This window comes from Astatotilapia calliptera, chromosome 14 (assembly GCF_964374335.1).
Source record: "Astatotilapia calliptera chromosome 14, fAstCal68.1, whole genome shotgun sequence".
In the NCBI taxonomy this organism is placed as follows: Eukaryota; Metazoa; Chordata; class Actinopteri; order Cichliformes; family Cichlidae; genus Astatotilapia; species Astatotilapia calliptera.
Genome location: NC_137435.1, coordinates 32430163 through 32447686, shown reverse-complemented (window position 1 = coordinate 32447686; position 17524 = coordinate 32430163). Strand labels below are relative to the sequence as shown.

The 17524-nt window shown below is 41.1% G+C and overlaps 1 protein-coding gene across 3 annotated transcripts in view; it reads left to right on the top strand.

Moving 5' to 3' along the window:
- numbl (NUMB like endocytic adaptor protein) overlaps positions 1-17524 on the top strand; it is a 71289-nt gene that overhangs the window by 37512 nt on the left and 16253 nt on the right. For 2 of the 3 annotated variants that reach the window (XM_026191458.2, XM_080289288.1), the window contains exon 2: positions 15180-15330. In XM_026191458.2, the coding sequence (XP_026047243.2) occupies positions 15205-15330 (126 nt within the window). In that variant the 5' untranslated portion in view covers positions 15180-15204. Of the gene's footprint in view, positions 1-1102; positions 1288-15179; positions 15331-17524 lie in introns of those variants that run through there. The other variant, XM_026191456.2, reaches the window with a different exon arrangement.

Sequence of the window (17524 nt, the reverse complement as noted above, 5' to 3'; positions counted from 1 at the left end):
TTTTTTTAATTTTGCTTTAAACACTAAAACCAATACATTAGTAAACCTTTCTTCTCTTGCATCACCGTGAAAATGTTTACATTTTTATCCTGATTAACTAAACTTTCTAAGTCCAATGTAAGTGTGCATATGATAAGCTTCGTTTATGGTACTCTTTAAGAGTCACTCTGTGTAACTGACTGCTCTAAATTTGATGCACAGTTCTATATAAAGGTGACCTTAACAGCATATACTCTGGCTTCACATGACCCACAAACCTCCCAAAAATGCCAAACCTTGTGTCAGAACTGTAACAGTGCTTCTAAAATGAATTTCCGTATGGACAAGTTCTCACTGAAACACACTGTCTTAACATTCAAAACAGAAACACATCAGTGTTTCCTGATCCACATGTTTCTCCGGCTTTGCCAGTAAACGTGTGCTGGGGAGTGGCTTGTGCGTTTCATCACTTTGCAAAGGGAGTTGAGGCTATCCCTAATCATCTGATGGGTACCCTGCCTGTTGTACAGCTGTGGCCTATACCCTTCGACATCCAGTGCTGGAAAAACACGTGTCCAATAAAGACCCCTGTGGAAGCATACTATCAGGCTGGGTTCCAGTGCGCACACCCTCTCCTGATCCAGCTCCAGTGTCTTGTCCCCAGGCTCCAGCCCCAGTTCTCGCCCTCTCCCCCAGTGCACTCTTGACCAGTGCGCCCAGAGCAGATGGGGAGCAAAGAAAACTGTGTCACCACCCGCCATGTCTCGCTTAATCACCCCTCCCTTTTCCTTTTTCTCATTCCTCTCCCTCTCTTTCCATCCTCCCACTCTCTTCTTTCCTCACTCTCAGGATTTGGAGCGTCAAACATTGATTTGTCTTTATTTTTAGAACAGCTGTGAGCATACGTGTGTGTGTGCTGTATTTGTTTGTCCGCGTCTGTATGCCAGACGCTCATCCGTACCGTAGGTCGTGGGTAGTTTGATTGGTGTTTGGGTGCGCGGCGGCACACGAGTGTGAGAATGTGTTGCCGCTTTTTTTCTCCAAGTTAATCCCTTAAGAAGAGGTGTGGTTCTCTGTCTCTCTCTCTCTCTCACTCCCCTCACTGCGCACTCGCCTCCACTCTGTCCCTCACTCTGAGCGCAATATCATCACATGCTCTCTAGCTCCTCTCGTCCTCTCATGTTTTCCTTGTTGCTGCCAGTCTGAGGGACGTCTTTCTCTCAGCTTGCCATCTCTCTGCATCTTCTCTCACTTGCTGTTGTTTGAAATGAGTTCCTGGGGCGAGATGGGGGAGGCCATTGAACTCAGGTGAGTCAGATACAGTGTAGGGGATGTGGTCCAACCTCGGGAAGGAACTGATTGATGGTATTCGGCGTACATGTGCGTTTTTGCTTTGCAGGGTATCTGTGAATACGTTTCACATTATTTTTCCTGCTTATGTGTGTAATCGTGTATCTGGGTACATTCTGGATTCTAACTGGGTCAGCTGTTACTGTAGCAATCAGCACCTTGGACTGTTTTTCCTCAGCCTCACCTTGTTTTGTGTTCATCAGCTTGACCCTGACCCAGCTCTGTAGAGGTCAGCAATGGATCTGTGTTTTTTCACAGCAGAGACAACTGTGTTTGCTGTTGTTGTTGTGTTTTTTGGCTATGGTTGTGTTTTCCGTCACTGCTAAACTGATAATAGGTCTAGTCTACCCTGCATCCACAGGGCTCATAGCGGCTAATAGCCTTAGCAGATGCATTAGCCCCCATGCCCATATGGAAGAGATTAAACCTGCTAAATTGATAGAAACGCCCAACATTTTATTTTTATTTGCACAGCGTTAGTGCCGGCACATAATTTCTGTGCACATATAGATCTGAGCATGCTCAGAAGTTCATGCATGGACACCTGCCATATACCCTTTGCCCAGAGCAAGATTTGTGTTAAATTTCCTCCCAAATTCAGCGCCTCTTCTCAGTTTCTCACTCCCATTCTCTCCCTGTCCTCATGATTAGATAATTGTGAGGCCAGCTCTCATGAATGTTGAGAACAAGGCATAAGAGTGAGAATGCCGCAAGTGACAGAGACCTGTGTGATGAGTGAAATGAGGACAAATTGAGGTGAGACACTCAACGTGAGGGTGATAACAAGAGGATGGGTGTGAAAGTGAAACTCAGGAGTGCTAACAAAGAAAAGAGCAGGGAGTGGATGTGAGGAAGAAGCTGGGGCAAAGCAGAATCATTCTGGAGAAAATGTACATTTGCTCCCTTTGTCTTTGGAAGAAGCAGGAGAGGAGAAAATATGGAGAGGATGACAGGGTTAAAAAGAAAGAAAGAAATAACAGACGTGAATGTGAATGCTTCACAGATGCCGCAGTGTTTATTAGACACAGGTTAAAACTCAAAGACTATAAGGTTAATTCTGCCTTTACTGCGAGAGTCCAGAGCCACGCTAGGTCATTTGGCATTGTTCACTGACACAGGAGTCTGACGTATATTCTGCACAATTCAAGCACAAGGGTGGAGCTGGTAAGACCCTGAGACATTACTGCAGCAGTTCTTGCAAAAGTTATTTGGCTCGCTAGTGTTTGACTGATTTCCAGTTGTGCAAAATCTTTTGGTTCACAAAATCTGTCACTGCACTGTGAACACTAAACATTAACTTGTGTCGTATGTGAATTTAAGAAGGTAGGAAAACTTATGGACTTTGGGTTTAACATCTTGCGTGCAATTTGCCGAAGCCCCTGGGAGCAACTAAACTAATACTTACCTCTTCCTTAGTGAGAAGACAATAAACAGTCCTTTGGGTGTGTGGTTTTAGCTGCAGTACCTGAAAAGAATCTGCCATTCCTAGCTAGTGAGCTAGCACCGGCAACATCACTGATCCCTGGTACTTGCAGAGCACTTCATGTGCTGGGAAAACACTTATGGACTCAAAATATCGAGTGTAAGTAGTGTAGAAGCATGCTATTTAAAACACAGCATTAGGTCAAAGACTTTCATTGAGTTGCAGATTTGTATGCAATATGTCTCCTGCCTGCAGTATCTGCTGGTTATTCTACGATTTCCTTGGTTTGTAGATTTATTCGCTGACCCTAGAGATGAAAGTGGGCCGCGCACTTTGCTGTCACATCACAAGTGTAGTACAACCGATAAGCTGACCTGTGGCTCTGGCCTGAACTGATAGCAGGGAATACAAAGTGGAAACACAGCATGACAATATGATACTGGAGCATATTGACTAGACTGCTCCACTTCACGCCTGGGTGCGCTGTGTTTAGATTAGCATACACACACACACACACACACACACACACACACACACACACACATACTTTTTCTGTTACTGTTACAGACACACCCCAGGCGCACAATCGTGACCACGCTTTTGGTACAGATGGAGACGCACAAAGATGCACTCATATAAGGTCATATAGAAGCACGCAGACAGGAACAAATACACATAAAGCTAGCCTGGTTTCTTTGCCTGCTGTTCCAAGGGCAGAAGGGGATTTGGATATTGTTATGTTAATCTGCCTCTCTTTTGTGCCTTGGAACCCATTCAGACCCACACGCGCGCGCACACACACACACACACAGGTATGACAAGATTCAAGTATACACAGAAGGGTACTGGTACAAAAAAAAGGGGAGAGGAGGCAAGTCGCCTTGTACAAACACACACGCCAACACTGATATAGATAGTCCTCTCTCCAGGCTTAACTTGGGTGGGTGGGAATTGAAACAGAAACAGGAGGGGCAGGGACACCGCTTTGTGATTAGCCTGGAGGAAGAGGATAATAGGTGTGGGAGCTGCGTGTGCGTCTCCTGGTGATGAGGAGGAGGTGTATGTGTATGTGCGTGCCTGAATGTACACGCACGTGCTTCTCTACGGCTTCGCACTCCCTCTGCAAAGGTAACAGAATGTAATTTAAAGTTTCCCAGTTCAACCCTATTTGCAGAAAGCAGTGGGAAGCAGGTAATTTTAATTTCAGGATGTTTATTTTTTTCTGACCTCCTCAACCACGACATCGATTGTTCCCCCACTTTTGTTCCTGCTTTATTATATAGCGGCAATGAAATTTGTTTTTCTTTCAGGGGAAGATTACATTTTCTTCCACTGACTTTATCTGATCTCAGACTTATTAGATTTTTGGCTTGAATAGGCGAACTGGGAACAGAAGAAAAATGGCATGTACATTTGAAAACTTTGTTTTCAAAATCAGAATCAGAATACTTTATTAATCTCTGAGGAAATTATGCATTTTTGTGTTTGCTTGCGGTTATGAGTAGTAGTAATAGGTAAACTGGGGGTAAGGAACTTCCCTTAAGAGTAGTGCATATTTAAATTGTTAGCATAACACAAAATAGTATATGTTACCATTATTTTGGCAGTGCTGTTACATATCATGCATCATGGAATCTTTGTAACACATTGTTTTTAAAAGGGTTTGTTTAAAGGGTTTCAATAATGTCCAATTCCTAAATCTATTTAACAAATGTAAATATATATATATATATATATATATATATATATATATATATATATATATATATATATATATATATATATTTAAAAAAAGGCGTGCAAGTGTAAAATAGCGTTAGCATAGAATTCAAGCTAACTAGCTAAATTTAGCTAATGCTACTTGGTGTAACACCTATTAGCTGTTGTATGTTTTACTTTCTTAGAACTCATTAGTGGTATGATAACCACTGATTACAACACCACAATACTTACAAAATGGGGACAGTAAAATGTGTTTTACCTTGTCAGAGAAAACTCTGGAATGCTGCTTCCTGCTTCTATTCCTTTTCATAGTTCTCACAGAAATTTCACTCGAAGTAGGGGTGGGCGATATATCGAATATACTCAATGCCTCCCGAGTTTTTCCATGTTGTTAAAATGGCTCTATCGTAACCATCAGGTATTAATTGTCAGGAAAATATTAAGCTGTTAAGCATGCAATTCACTGTGAGTTTTTTTTTCTCCCACACACTGTGAATGCATCATTAATAGCCCCCTCCCAACTGGAATTTTTTGCTGCCTTGAGCACTGCACTGATCATGCGTATTTATATACTACAAATGGGAAAAGAGGCAAGAGTTGGAAGTTTCAGACAAGCGTAGATGTCGAACAAAATGCGAAAGCAAAACATGCCATAAATTTCAGTTTGTTTTAGTTTTTGTCATGAATTATAGCTCATATTTTTTGTTGCTATAATCTTTTGTTTGTCGTCATTTTTGATGGTAGTACTGATTAGCATCTTTAGCTCACTGTCTGAAGGACAGCTCACCCGTCAGGCGTTAGTCTGTCTGTCTGCAATTCATAAGAATTGCTACTCCTCCTAGAGTATTGGTCAGATTTTAGTGAAACTTGCAGACCACGATCACCTAATGGATCTTCATTGAAACTGTGCTCAGTGACAACGTTCACATTCGTTATTTTATGGGCAATAACCTGTGAATTGAGCTACACTGATATCAGATTTATAAAAGCAACAAATGGTCATATTTTTTCACATTCCTTCTAGCAACATTATATTATATATTAAAAAAACTATCTGCCCAAAATGCTGACTTTTATTAATTGAATTCCATGTAAATTTTTAATGTAATTTTGTTTGATACGTAGAAGTGGCCAAAGGAAATTTACTTTATCGATATACATTCAGTTTATAACGAGCACATCTTCCTTAAAGATCAAAGATTTAAATAAATTAAGCTTTGCTTTTAAATATTTCAGTTTCATTTTACTTTTATTTTTTAACATTTTTTTGAGAGTAAAAAATTATTCCTTAAGTGTACCTACGTACCGCTTTGCTGTCTGTGACCTGGTAACATAGGAAGGTTGCTAAAGTCTATTGAAAGAAACACAAGCATGTGGACCATCGTATTTGGAGGAGAAAACAATGGTTAGAGGTCAAATACCTGGCCACAGATTTGACTGTAAACATCCATTATAGCTAGCTATACTTGGTTTGACTTTCATCGATTGCAGCTGTGGCACCTGTGTGCAGGTAGACTGTATGATTGATGTAGCTAATGTGATGTTGGTTTGAGGACTACTGTTTTGAAGCCTTCAATAACACACTTTTTTCCTGTCTGTCTTTTCTTAATGAAACTTTGATAACCTGCTTTATCATCAGTTTTACTCTAAGTAGGATCATAATTCACTGAAGTGGAAGCCGTGTTGTATCAAAGAAAACTAGCACAAGTTGACATGATGAAGTTCATGAGGTCATCTGTCAAAGGAGAAGTAGCGTAATTTGCTCTTTGTTACAGTCTCAGTGGCAGCCGGTGAAGTCGTCCCTGCTCATAATTAGGCTACGTCCACACTAATGCGTTTTCTCTCCGTTTTGGCCTCCCGTACACACGGAGACGGCGTATTCCCCGAAGGAAAACGCAGCGTTTTCAAAATGCTCTCGAAAACACATACATTTGAAGACGGTGCTTTTGCGTCGCAGTGTGGACAGTGAAAACGGAGACTTTCGAAATCGATGATGCATGTTAGTCATATGATGCAGTCATGTGACCAATTAAAAATAGCGGAGGGCATTATACAGCCGTTGTTTTGTTTGCGTTCAGTTTTGACAGCCCTATTAAAGATTAATATCAGTCTGTACATGCTTCAGATAGCTTTTCTTCAAATTCTTTAATTCCCACTCGCTTTTGCGACTTTGTGCTTTTGTGTTACTCGCAGCAGCAAATCCACCTCATTGTTAGTCCATTTAAAAAACTCGGTGCTTTTCCCCGACATTTTGCCGCGACGTTTCAAAGAGCTGGAAAGTAAACAAACGGCAGACAGAAATGAGGCAGGCCGAATCTTCTTGCATTTCACACATGCGCAGTACTGGAACGTAAGCGCTTTCGATCGTTTCAATGTGGACGCACAACTCTGTGAAAATGACTGAAAACGCTAGTGTGGACGGGGAGCGTTTTTTTTAGACGAAAACGCAGTTTTCAAATCTATCCGGGCTAGTGTAGACATAGCCTTTGGAAGGCATTACTTTTCACAACTGGCGCTTATGTGTTCGCATTGTTTTTCTGTGCAGTGAAAGACCTAGCGTCGACCTGACGTGTAGCTACATTTCTTGGGAGGTGCACGTCAGGTTGCGGTGTAGGGTTAAAATCGGGTTCTGTTTAGCAGAAGTATAGTTCATGTGTAACTTTCTGGCATATTGCCTCAATGTGAGAAATTAGTTTCAGTAAATCAGTTTAGATGAAAGAAAAATGAAAGAACTGATCCTGGGTCAGCTGGTTGAGTCACCTCCATCTACTACAAGTGCTTACCATCCCGATGAGAACCTGTTTCTCATGCTCTAATCACCCTTTGCTGCAATAGTGCCCTAAATTGTCACTTTGTTTTGAGTCACAGAGGGCCATTCAATTGCATTAACCAGGATGAGCATTCACTGTCTCGCTTTCACACGCACACTTGTGCACACTCTGTACATAATTATATTGGGACAGCTTTCAGTAAGGTCTCAAACTGCCCAGAACCCCCCTAAAAGATCATGTTGCATTAGAGGGTAAGAGGAAGGACAGGGTGTGTTTGTACGTCTACCAGTCGGAGTCAATCCAATTGGTGTCTGGTAAGCGTATCGACTTTATAACACACCACGCAAGCACACACTCACTCACACACTCTCACTCTTGCCTTCATATAATTCATCGAAGTTGTTCTCCACAGAGAAGTCATGGCTTATAGACTGCAGTGACAATTACAACATAATCAATATGGCCGAGATGATGGGTGGGGCGGAGCTAATTGCTGTAGCGATAACTGTTAGTTGTCGCTTGAAAATATGACTGATCTGTTATAGAAGGGGATACAGTAACCAGTATTGGATGTTTAGAGCTGATCCAGCTTTTTTAAGGGATTTAAGAATTGTATCTAAAATGATATACTGCAGGCCTTCTGATATATCCACACATTTCTATCACATTTGCAATTTTCATGTTGAGTCAAATCCACTGAGAAAAGACTTGACCATGTGATTTCCTTTCACAAATTTTTTTTTTTTAAAATAAATCCAGTTATTCAGAGTTTATATGCTGGTGGGTATTGAATTATTTGCTGACAATGAAGTTAGACAGAGGTAGGATCTCTTCCCAGGCACAGTTTTATCTTTCTTTGTTAGATTTTGTAAAATAATTAACCCTGCTCACAGTGCAGGTACACACTGAGGGGAATCTAAAGGCATGGGAATTGACTTCATAAATAATGCATTTTGAAGAGGAGAAAATCATTCAAGGACATGCCTGTACACTATATTACATGGTGTTATGAGCAGTATTAAGCAGGAGTACAGTGTGAGAAGCAGTGCATTAAAGAAAACTACTATGGATTGCGGATTGGCCCTGAATTTCAATGACTGAGAGATCTATGAACCCACTTTCTTTTTAAGACTTGGGCCTGGTTTATGGAGCAAACTGAGGCACGTGTGTGTGTGTGTGTGTGTGTGTGTGTGTGTGTGTGTGTGTGTGTGTGTGTGTGTGTGTGTGTGTGTGTGTGTGTGGAGGAGAGAAACAGTGAGAGGGAGATAGAGATGGAGACAATAGCCACAGTGGGTGCCAGGCTGATGGTTTAACACATGGCTCTGCTTCAGCTGCCACTGTACATCAGCCTGTACAAATTCCTAATCTCGACAGAAGGGAGCAGTTTTGATGCATTTAAACCTCCACGCTTACAGGAAAGCTGCCTCCACAGTGTATACAGCACTCCACTGATCTGTATCTGCTCTTCCCAGAGAGGCTCTGCTTTAGATTTGTTCGCAGTAACTACTACACCTTAGGGTATAAATGTTTCATATAGCTTCAGACGAGGGAGCGCAAACTCAGTTTGTACATTTTAAGTTTTTACAAGTGTTTGAGCTCTGGTTCTTTCTTTTTCTGACAAGCGTTGCTGTTCTTTTTTCTCCGTTTTTGAAATGCAAAGACTTTGGGGATGTGAAAGTTTAAGTTTAAATATTTAATTTAGCAGTGTTATGATTAAAACCTAATATTTGGCCATTTTAAAATCCGATAATCTGATATGTATTGTCCGATTATTATTTTTTCAGACACATTCAAAAACAGATTTCCCTATTTATTCAATGACAGTCTGTGTAACTCTGCTTGGATCGGTTAGTTCTTGTGTGTGGGGTTTTTTTTTGTGTGGTTTTTTTTTTTTTTTTTAGTGTTCCTAGTTGCAGGGTGGCCTGGTGTACAAACTATGCATCGTAAACACTCTTTACTTTTTAAATTTCCCCTTATTGTTATAAATGGTGACACAAATAGATCAGCAAATAGCTAATAGCAGCTGGAAATACTGGCCAGGCTTTAGTTGTTGTAGTTTGTTGTCGAGGTGGGATCCAATGTTTGCGTTGGTTAAGAGGTCGCTAATGGGTCACCATGTCCAAGATTTCTGTAGTAACTAACTGCATTCAGGTATCAAAACTAGGGAGTTTTTTGTTTGTTTAATTTTGTTTAAATGAACCAATATTGTTATAGGTCTGTGGAGCAAACAATACAGGAATTTTCCCAGATAGCTTGTTGTAATTCACAGTAAGAATGAAATATTGGATATAAGAGTAAGTTCAAGTACTTTACTGAACATACTGAAAATCCTGCAGGGAGGGAGTTGTTTCCAGGAAGTAACAAAGGCTTAGAGACGCACAAAACACACTCTCTGTATCTGTATCCTTCTCCCTCATAAACATACATAGTCCTGCTTAGATTATTAAAACACTGCACTGCATCCCGTCCTGGAACAAACTTCAGTCTAAATACAAGTGCCCTGGTTTATGTCCGCTGCATCACACTCCTTTATACTTTAATCACACACACACACACACCACCTGTCACTTTCAGGGAGTATGAGACACAGAGAGACATACTTGGGGATAATAGTAATGGTAGTATGTGTCAGTGTCTCTATGTGGGTCACTCAGTGTCAGTGTGTGAAGTCTGCAGGGACCACAAACTGGGTCAGTTTTTACTGCGTGTGTGCGCATCGTGTCAGCATAATGTGCCTGCACCCGATGTGTTTGCTGATTTATGCAAACATTACCTATTAGGGTAATGTTTTCATTGTTTTGGTTTGGAGCAGAAAAGCTGGCTGCCGACCCAACACCACCATATTACAATTTCTTAGCAGAGAAATTCCTTTTCAAAGGTAAATACGTAGGACTTCAGCTGTGGGATAGTATCTGCACTTATTACACTTTATACTCTTTAACACTGAAGGGAATCGTGAAGGCAGGAAAACATTCTAAGCTCATAAACTTGAGAATGCTTGCATATTGCACAAACACTATGCTAATTATGCTGCAGTCACACTTGGGAAGACTAAATTATTACGAAAGTGTGCAATGCACTTGCGATATCTTTGCCGTTGATGTGGTTGCTCTGCAGATGGTGATCGTGTCTGCAAGCACTCACAGTCAGTTAGCATTTTCAGAGTCACTTTGGTGGATCAAGACGGTCATAAAACAGCGATAAGATGGAGTTCAGATGGAGCATGGTCATCTTCTTGGGGAACCAGTCTGTCGCTCCAACTACTTGTGAATCTGTCCCAAAAATTTTTACTGCAATATCTGGAAAACCGGTGAGAGTTTTCCTAATTGCAAGGAGGTTGCTGTCCTATTTTTACTCTAGTGTGACTGAGCCAATAGGATAACATGCATGAGCTGAACTTTGTAGGGACACATCTGTGTTTAGACTAAAAAAGCTTAGGTAATATTCATGTTTTGTTGGCCGTGCTTTAAAAAAAGCTAGTTTAAAGAGTTATCAAAAATCCAACCATTATGCAGATCATTTCGAACTTATGTAGCACAACTGACATGGCTGTTTGCAATTACAATGTGATTACTGAGTTTAGGACCAGTAATGTATGTGTTGTAATTTGTTAACCCACTGTGGAGGTTATAACCCACCCATCTTTTCAGAGTATAATACACTCTCGCTCCTGCATGCTGCTGTGGTAATAGAGACCTTTGATACTTTCCCATTCCACTATGACTTTAAAGTTGTGAGTCATACTCGCAGCTTTAGCGAAACACCTCAGCGTCTTATTTGCACAGCCAAAGAGCCAAAGCCGGACTTTAGTAGAGTGGGTACAGTGTGTCCAGATAAAGTGGTCAGCACTGTGATGACTAAGCCAAGGCAATACTCTGTTACTGCACTCACAAAGATAAACACGCTTAAACACACACACACACACACTGGAGACTTGCTCCACCTCTCTATGTCCATTCCTAGTTTCTTTGGAGCTCCACACACATATGGCTTTCCGTAATATGAGGTGGCAGTGAGTCATTGTGTGTGTGTGTGTGTGGTAACATCACCGCTCTCACCCCTACTCCCCTTCTTGTTTGAGCTGTGTTTTTCTTGAGCATCTGGTTGAGGAGATGTGTGAGGGAGGAGTATGTCCCATTTTGCCAAAATCTCTGGGCCGATGTTGAACACGGAACATCTGGATCAGGGAGGGACGTTACGTGTGTGTGTGTGTGTGTGTGTGTGTGTGTGTGTGTGTGTGTGTGTGTGTGTGTGTGTGTGAAAGAGAGGCATTGTGCCAAAGAAATCAATCGGAGTCACATCTGGCAGGCACAAAACGCAGCTGGACGCACAAGCAGTCTTAACACAGATCATGTGTTGTTAATACAGAGGTGAGACAAATACAAGACATTTGTAATATACATATATTCGGGAACGTGCTGTTATTACTGATAATTATAGTGAATCCCACGCACGCATGCTGTTAATAACCACCAACCATCTCACAGTTAAAATACCAACTTAAGCCGGAGCAAGATGTAAAAATTCTTTTCACCACATTTATTAGTCTGTACGCGTAGGCTAGCTCTTCACACTGAAGTCAGCCCTGTGAATCCTATTTCCTCACATTCGCATCGGCAGAGCTGCAGACGTTTAGCTTCGGGCTCGTTTTTGCGCCTGTCTCCGCATCTTTTTTGATCAAGAGGAGATCTGCAGTGTAAGTAACAGTTAAGAAGAAGGAATAGGGAGGACCAGAGTAGGGGGTCGGCTCGGGTGAAAGAAATTTCCACGACATAACATCATATGGCCGTAAGTTGTCCTGCTTGCCATCTCCCCAACAATACATTCCAGATGGCTGCAAACTCAAACACTAAACTGGGAACAACTATGTGCTTTTTTGGCACCGGGCCTCTTGTTTGTGTAGGCTACACTGAAGTGCTTACGAGTTTTGCGTGGGTTCATAAAGGGAGTGGGATTTAATTTGTGCCATTGATTTATAGATTTATTTTGATGCTCGCCAACCCACCCCCTCTGTCTGGCTCTCATCTTTTTTCCCCCCTCACTGCAGATGGTTCTAGTTTTGCAGGGCTAGGTCACAGCTATGCAACGACTTCACCATTTCAATGTTTGGCAGTTTCACGGCCCTAATGTGTCTCTCTATTATTAAATGTTTACTACCAGATAGTTTTGTTCATTTCACGCCACCGTGCACATCATGAGAAAGCCCATCAACCTGCGTTCACCTGTATTTTCATTGTAGCCTGGATGAGTTCATTTAGTGCTTTGACTTAGATGAGAAAACTGATACCAATGAATATTATCTTTCCAATAAATAATTACAGCAAGCAGCAGGTTAGTGAATGCTAAAGTTACACTAGAGAAAACAATAGAGGGAGACCAAGGCGCAGCTAAAATTATTGCAGCTGTGTGGACTGAACTTCTCTTGAATCCAGAATAAGAAGCATCCACTCATTATATGTGATGCTGCTGTGTAAAATATGTGAAACCGTCGATGAAAACTTCATGTAGAAATTCAAAATGGAGAACTTCCTTCAGGGTCCAGGGCGTGGATCCAAGAGGAATTTTTTTTTTTGTGTCTTATGACACGTGTGTACCAAATTTTATATATGTGTTAAATTCGTATAAGGTTTGGAATTTTAAGGGACCAATAAAATAAGTCAATTCACTCGCGACCTAACACGAGCAACATTTCAAGAGTTTTCAATCATGTTTAGGTTCTCAAATATGCAGTTCATTTTTATATTTAATATAACTGAGCAGATACCCTACTTACCATTGGATAAGCAGTTGGGTTTTTTAAAAATGTATTTACTAATGCATTTTTAAAAAATCTGCATTATTGCTGGATGTTGCTCTCTCTGACTTTCGGCCCTCATGCTTGTAGTGTACTGACCTGTGAATCTGTTAAGCTACTCTACTCCCACACAATTCCCTTTTTATTAAGACTAGACGATGGATGATGAACAGGATCATTTAGTGTATTATAACTCCAATTCTCTCACCTCAGTACTTCATTCCTCTCTTTTCCCAGTAGTTTTATCTCATATTTTCAAAAAACTTGTCCCAGTATCCTTGGTTCATTTCTGCGTCTCTCCTATTTGGTTTGCCATCGGATGCCAGTGCCATTCGCTCACTACTCCTCCCCCGCTGTCCTAGACCATATGAGGGTGTCCTGTATTCCTTACCCAGTACTTCCTTTACTGGGTCTGTTAATTTACAGGGTCCTTTTACTCATGCCAGACATGAGTTAAGCCACCCCAGCCCCCTTCTACCTCTGCTGTGAGGCGTTATGTAAAGCTCTGTAACCCCTTCGCTCACGCCCGTTCACACCTGCTGCAGCAGTGCTGGGGGCGTGCCAGCCAGGTGCCAGTCAGCTGGCACTTTTCCCACATATGAGCGGCACAAACCTCGACATGTGCGGCGAGCTGCAGATGGGCTTGTGGGTATGTTTTGTCTGTGTATGTGTGTATGAGTATCTACTCTTGGCAGATGGCACATGCCTCACATGCCAGACATGAGTAAAGCCACTTGAGCTGTTGCATTTGAATACTCTGCATTACACAGGGAGTGTGTGTGGTGCACAAGAATGGCGAATTGCAAACACACTTCCGGTACACCAGTCTTTGGCAGCATTACCATCAGGGTGGCAGCAATTATGAGAAGTGACGTGTCCGACTATATATTGAGTATAAATTTGGCCCCGTGGTGGTAGAGCTGAGAGAAGCGTTCTGCCCTTCAGTGTTGAGATCACCACTTTACATATGGACATCGTATGTCTTCAGTGTAAGATTAATGTGCTCTCTTACCCTGTAAAAGCTGGAATGCCGATTTATGGATCATCCAAATGGTAAGCGAATAAAACAAGCTCGATCTTTACTCTTATTAATCCAAGATATATGGAAGAATACGACATGAGATAAGCATTTCTAATATATTGTTATCTTATAGTAATAATTTTATGCAAGCCTTTTTTTCTAGCACTCTTCCTGGTTTGATATTGCAGATTTACAAACTGGGCCTTGCTCGTGTATCTCTAAGCAGATCCCTTATACTGTGTAGAGAAAAGAGACCAGTTGTGTTCAGAGATTGAGGACAAGAAAAACAGAATAGACTGACTGCTTAGTCCAATTTGAAACTTTTGACTTGGACAACAAGGAAGCTGATGATGCAGTTAATTTAGTCAATAAAGACAAAGGACTCAAATGAGGAAAGAGGTGTTTTTATTGTACTTCAGATGTCCTGTTGAAGCTGGGATGTGAGTGTGGAGGAATGAAAACAGTAAATTTTTTTTTAAAGCAGGTCATGTTTTGATGGCATCATGTTTCATTATGCTGGGAAATTAGCATGCGCTAAACAGGCCAGCGGGCTGAATGGTCTAATTAGGGAGCGGAGGGAGGATTGTTCACAGGAGGAGTGGAGAGCACACATGTGTGCTGATTAGCATGCGCTCAGCATTCTTGGTGTTTCTTCGAGAGATGAAAGCGTGCCCGGTGCTTTTGTGTTCATTAATGTTCTACCTGTGCGATTTGTACAGCCTGCGTCTGAATGGAGAATCAATGGAGCATTGTGATGGGAAGTGTTTGTGGCACTGATGTACTGACTGCCTTGTTAGATATGATTATAACTTAATGAGCTCCAGCCAATCAACAAAATCATTCCCACTTCTCTCATAATACCATATGAAATACAGGACTCTGGTTTCTCTCAAGTGGCATTTCATTCAATTATAGTTTGGCACTTTTGCATTTAAATATTTTTTTAATGTGCCTGACTATTTAATTGCTATTAAATGAATGTAATTAAAAAAAAATATTGTTCTGTGCTTGTGGTAATGACACTCAGGTGGTTGTCATTTTTCCTTTGTTGAGTACAGAGATACTCTATGGCCTTCCAGTTTTCCGCAACTAAACTTGCATCCCTTTCTGTGTCTGCAGTACCAGGGAGCACGTGACCCCGGAGATGAACAAGCTTCGTCAGAGCCTGAGGAGGAAGAAGCCCACCTATGTGCCAGAGGCCAGCAGACCGCATCAATGGCAGGCTGACGAGGAGGCTGTACGCAAGGGCAAATGCAACTTTGCTGTTCGGGTAAGTATCTACAGTCGATATTCAGTTAATCTAAGCCTAATTAATTTATTTTCTTCTTTCTTTCTTTCTTTTAAGCTCCTAGGACCTGGCGTCCACATATGTGTACATCACATTTTTGGTTGTCTAGACCAAAGTACAAAATCTTGCTCTACAAGGGCCTGATATCCACATACGAGGCCATTATACTGCCTCTGTTTCATCAAAATTTAAAACAAATATCCTCATATGTGGCTCGCATTTTTTTTAGAAACAAAAATTAGGTTAAAAAAAAAATCTGGTGGTTCTTTGTTTTTACATTCATCAGATCCCAATATGCCCAAATATCAAAGAGAAATTTAAAATGCATACCATGAAAGAGTTTGGGTCTTAGGAGGTTAATGTTAAGTATGAAAAAGCAAGTGAGTTAAGACTATGAGATAATAGTTAGGCAAGATCTTATGTGCTAGCAGTGATGCTGGCTAGTGGAGCTGCTCAGAGCGAGCCTCAACTAAAATAGCCTTATCACAAAAACACAAAATGAGATCACATTTTTACACAAACTGATTGTTGAACTAGACAAGATGGCACCGAATATGCCAGTAATATCAGCCATGTCCTAAATACTTTCAGCACAATCGAAAGCTATATTTACTCTCTTATAGACATCAGAGGGCGGGAAATTACCTAAAGAAAACAAAACCTTTTTTTAAAGTCAAGATGCAAACATGTTTATCTCTGTTATAATGTTGGGCTTTTAAGTGGCTATTTAATGAATTGCATTTTGCCTTTGCTTTGTTTTTAAGCCCCGGAGACTGGCCCTTATTAATAAGTAAAGTCAGTGCTGTATAAATACATTCAGCAATAAAGGGTGCACAAGATTCTCACGTAATTATCACTTTATCTTAGCAGTGCGGTCTGTTAGTTTTAATGCAAAGCTAAGCTAGTTGTTTGCTGCCACCAGCTTTTTTGAAGTCTGAATATTATCTGAATTACAAAAATAAATAAATAAATAAATAAATATATGACAGACATATATGACAGAAAAAAAGTGCTGTCAGTGTTAATCTCGTTAAAATGATGTTAACGCCATAACCGCATTAACGCGGCAAATCTCTGTTAGCGAGTTAACGCGGATTGTGCCTGGGCCGGACAGCGCTAATGCGTTGACGCCGTCCAGCCCCACGCACGAGATTAATGCTGACAGCACTAATAACAATAGCATAAATCCTATTATTTCTATTTTGTTCATATTATTACAGTACCTAAAGAAAGCAAATATACTTTTTAATGTAATGCCTATGGTTAGGCTGTGTGATACAGTTCAGGATACTTTGGCTCTGACCTTTGATCTTTATAAGAACCATCAGTAGTAAAGCACTGATCTATATTCTACCTCAGTAGCTGAATGCCTCCCATGCCATAAATGCAAAAAAGGGCCGTCATTAATGGGCCAATTTACTGATAACAAGCTCCGTTCTGAGCATGTACTGTATGGCCATCCTTGAGAGCTAAAGTGATTTGTAGAAGGGCTGGAGAGAGAATGAGGGAGGGAGATGGAAACCAGAGAAAGAGGAGTGACGATGAGGTAAGGTTATAGATTACAGAGAGCACAGGAAATGACAAGGTGAGGAATGAGGGCGCACAGAGGGTAAGGAGAGACATTTTCAGATTTGAAATGAGAGATAGATAGGACCAGATAAGATAAGTGAAAGGAAAGAAAGACCGCAGACTGAATGGACCAGGAGAGAAATACAAAGCAAAAAGATAAAGGCAACAAAGAAAGCTGAGAGTATAAGAAAAGGCTTCGTGTGGGGCTGAGGCTAATGGAAAACGGTTCTGATGGTAATGGTCCAAAGAGCTAGCGATGAGATGGGCACTGAAGTGGAGCTCAGAGCTTTAGCAAGAGATGTAAGCATAAAAGCCTCTGTCTCTTTATATGTTGTTTTTACCTCCATGCTCGCTCAGCCATCTTTTTTTTTCAGTGCTTTCTCAGTGTTTTTTAAATTCTAAATGAGTCACGAACTATTAATGCCTTTTCAAAAGCATTTGAACTGTAGCTACCAAAAGAATACGTGTCAGCTCAGCTCACTGCTGAAAGAAACGTTGTTTTTGCAAACTAAAGACTGTGGGATAAAATGGCCCATTGGAAGATTTGCCTGGTGCCTCTCATACTTTACGTTATAGAGCATATGAAGCTCTAGATAACCTTACTTAT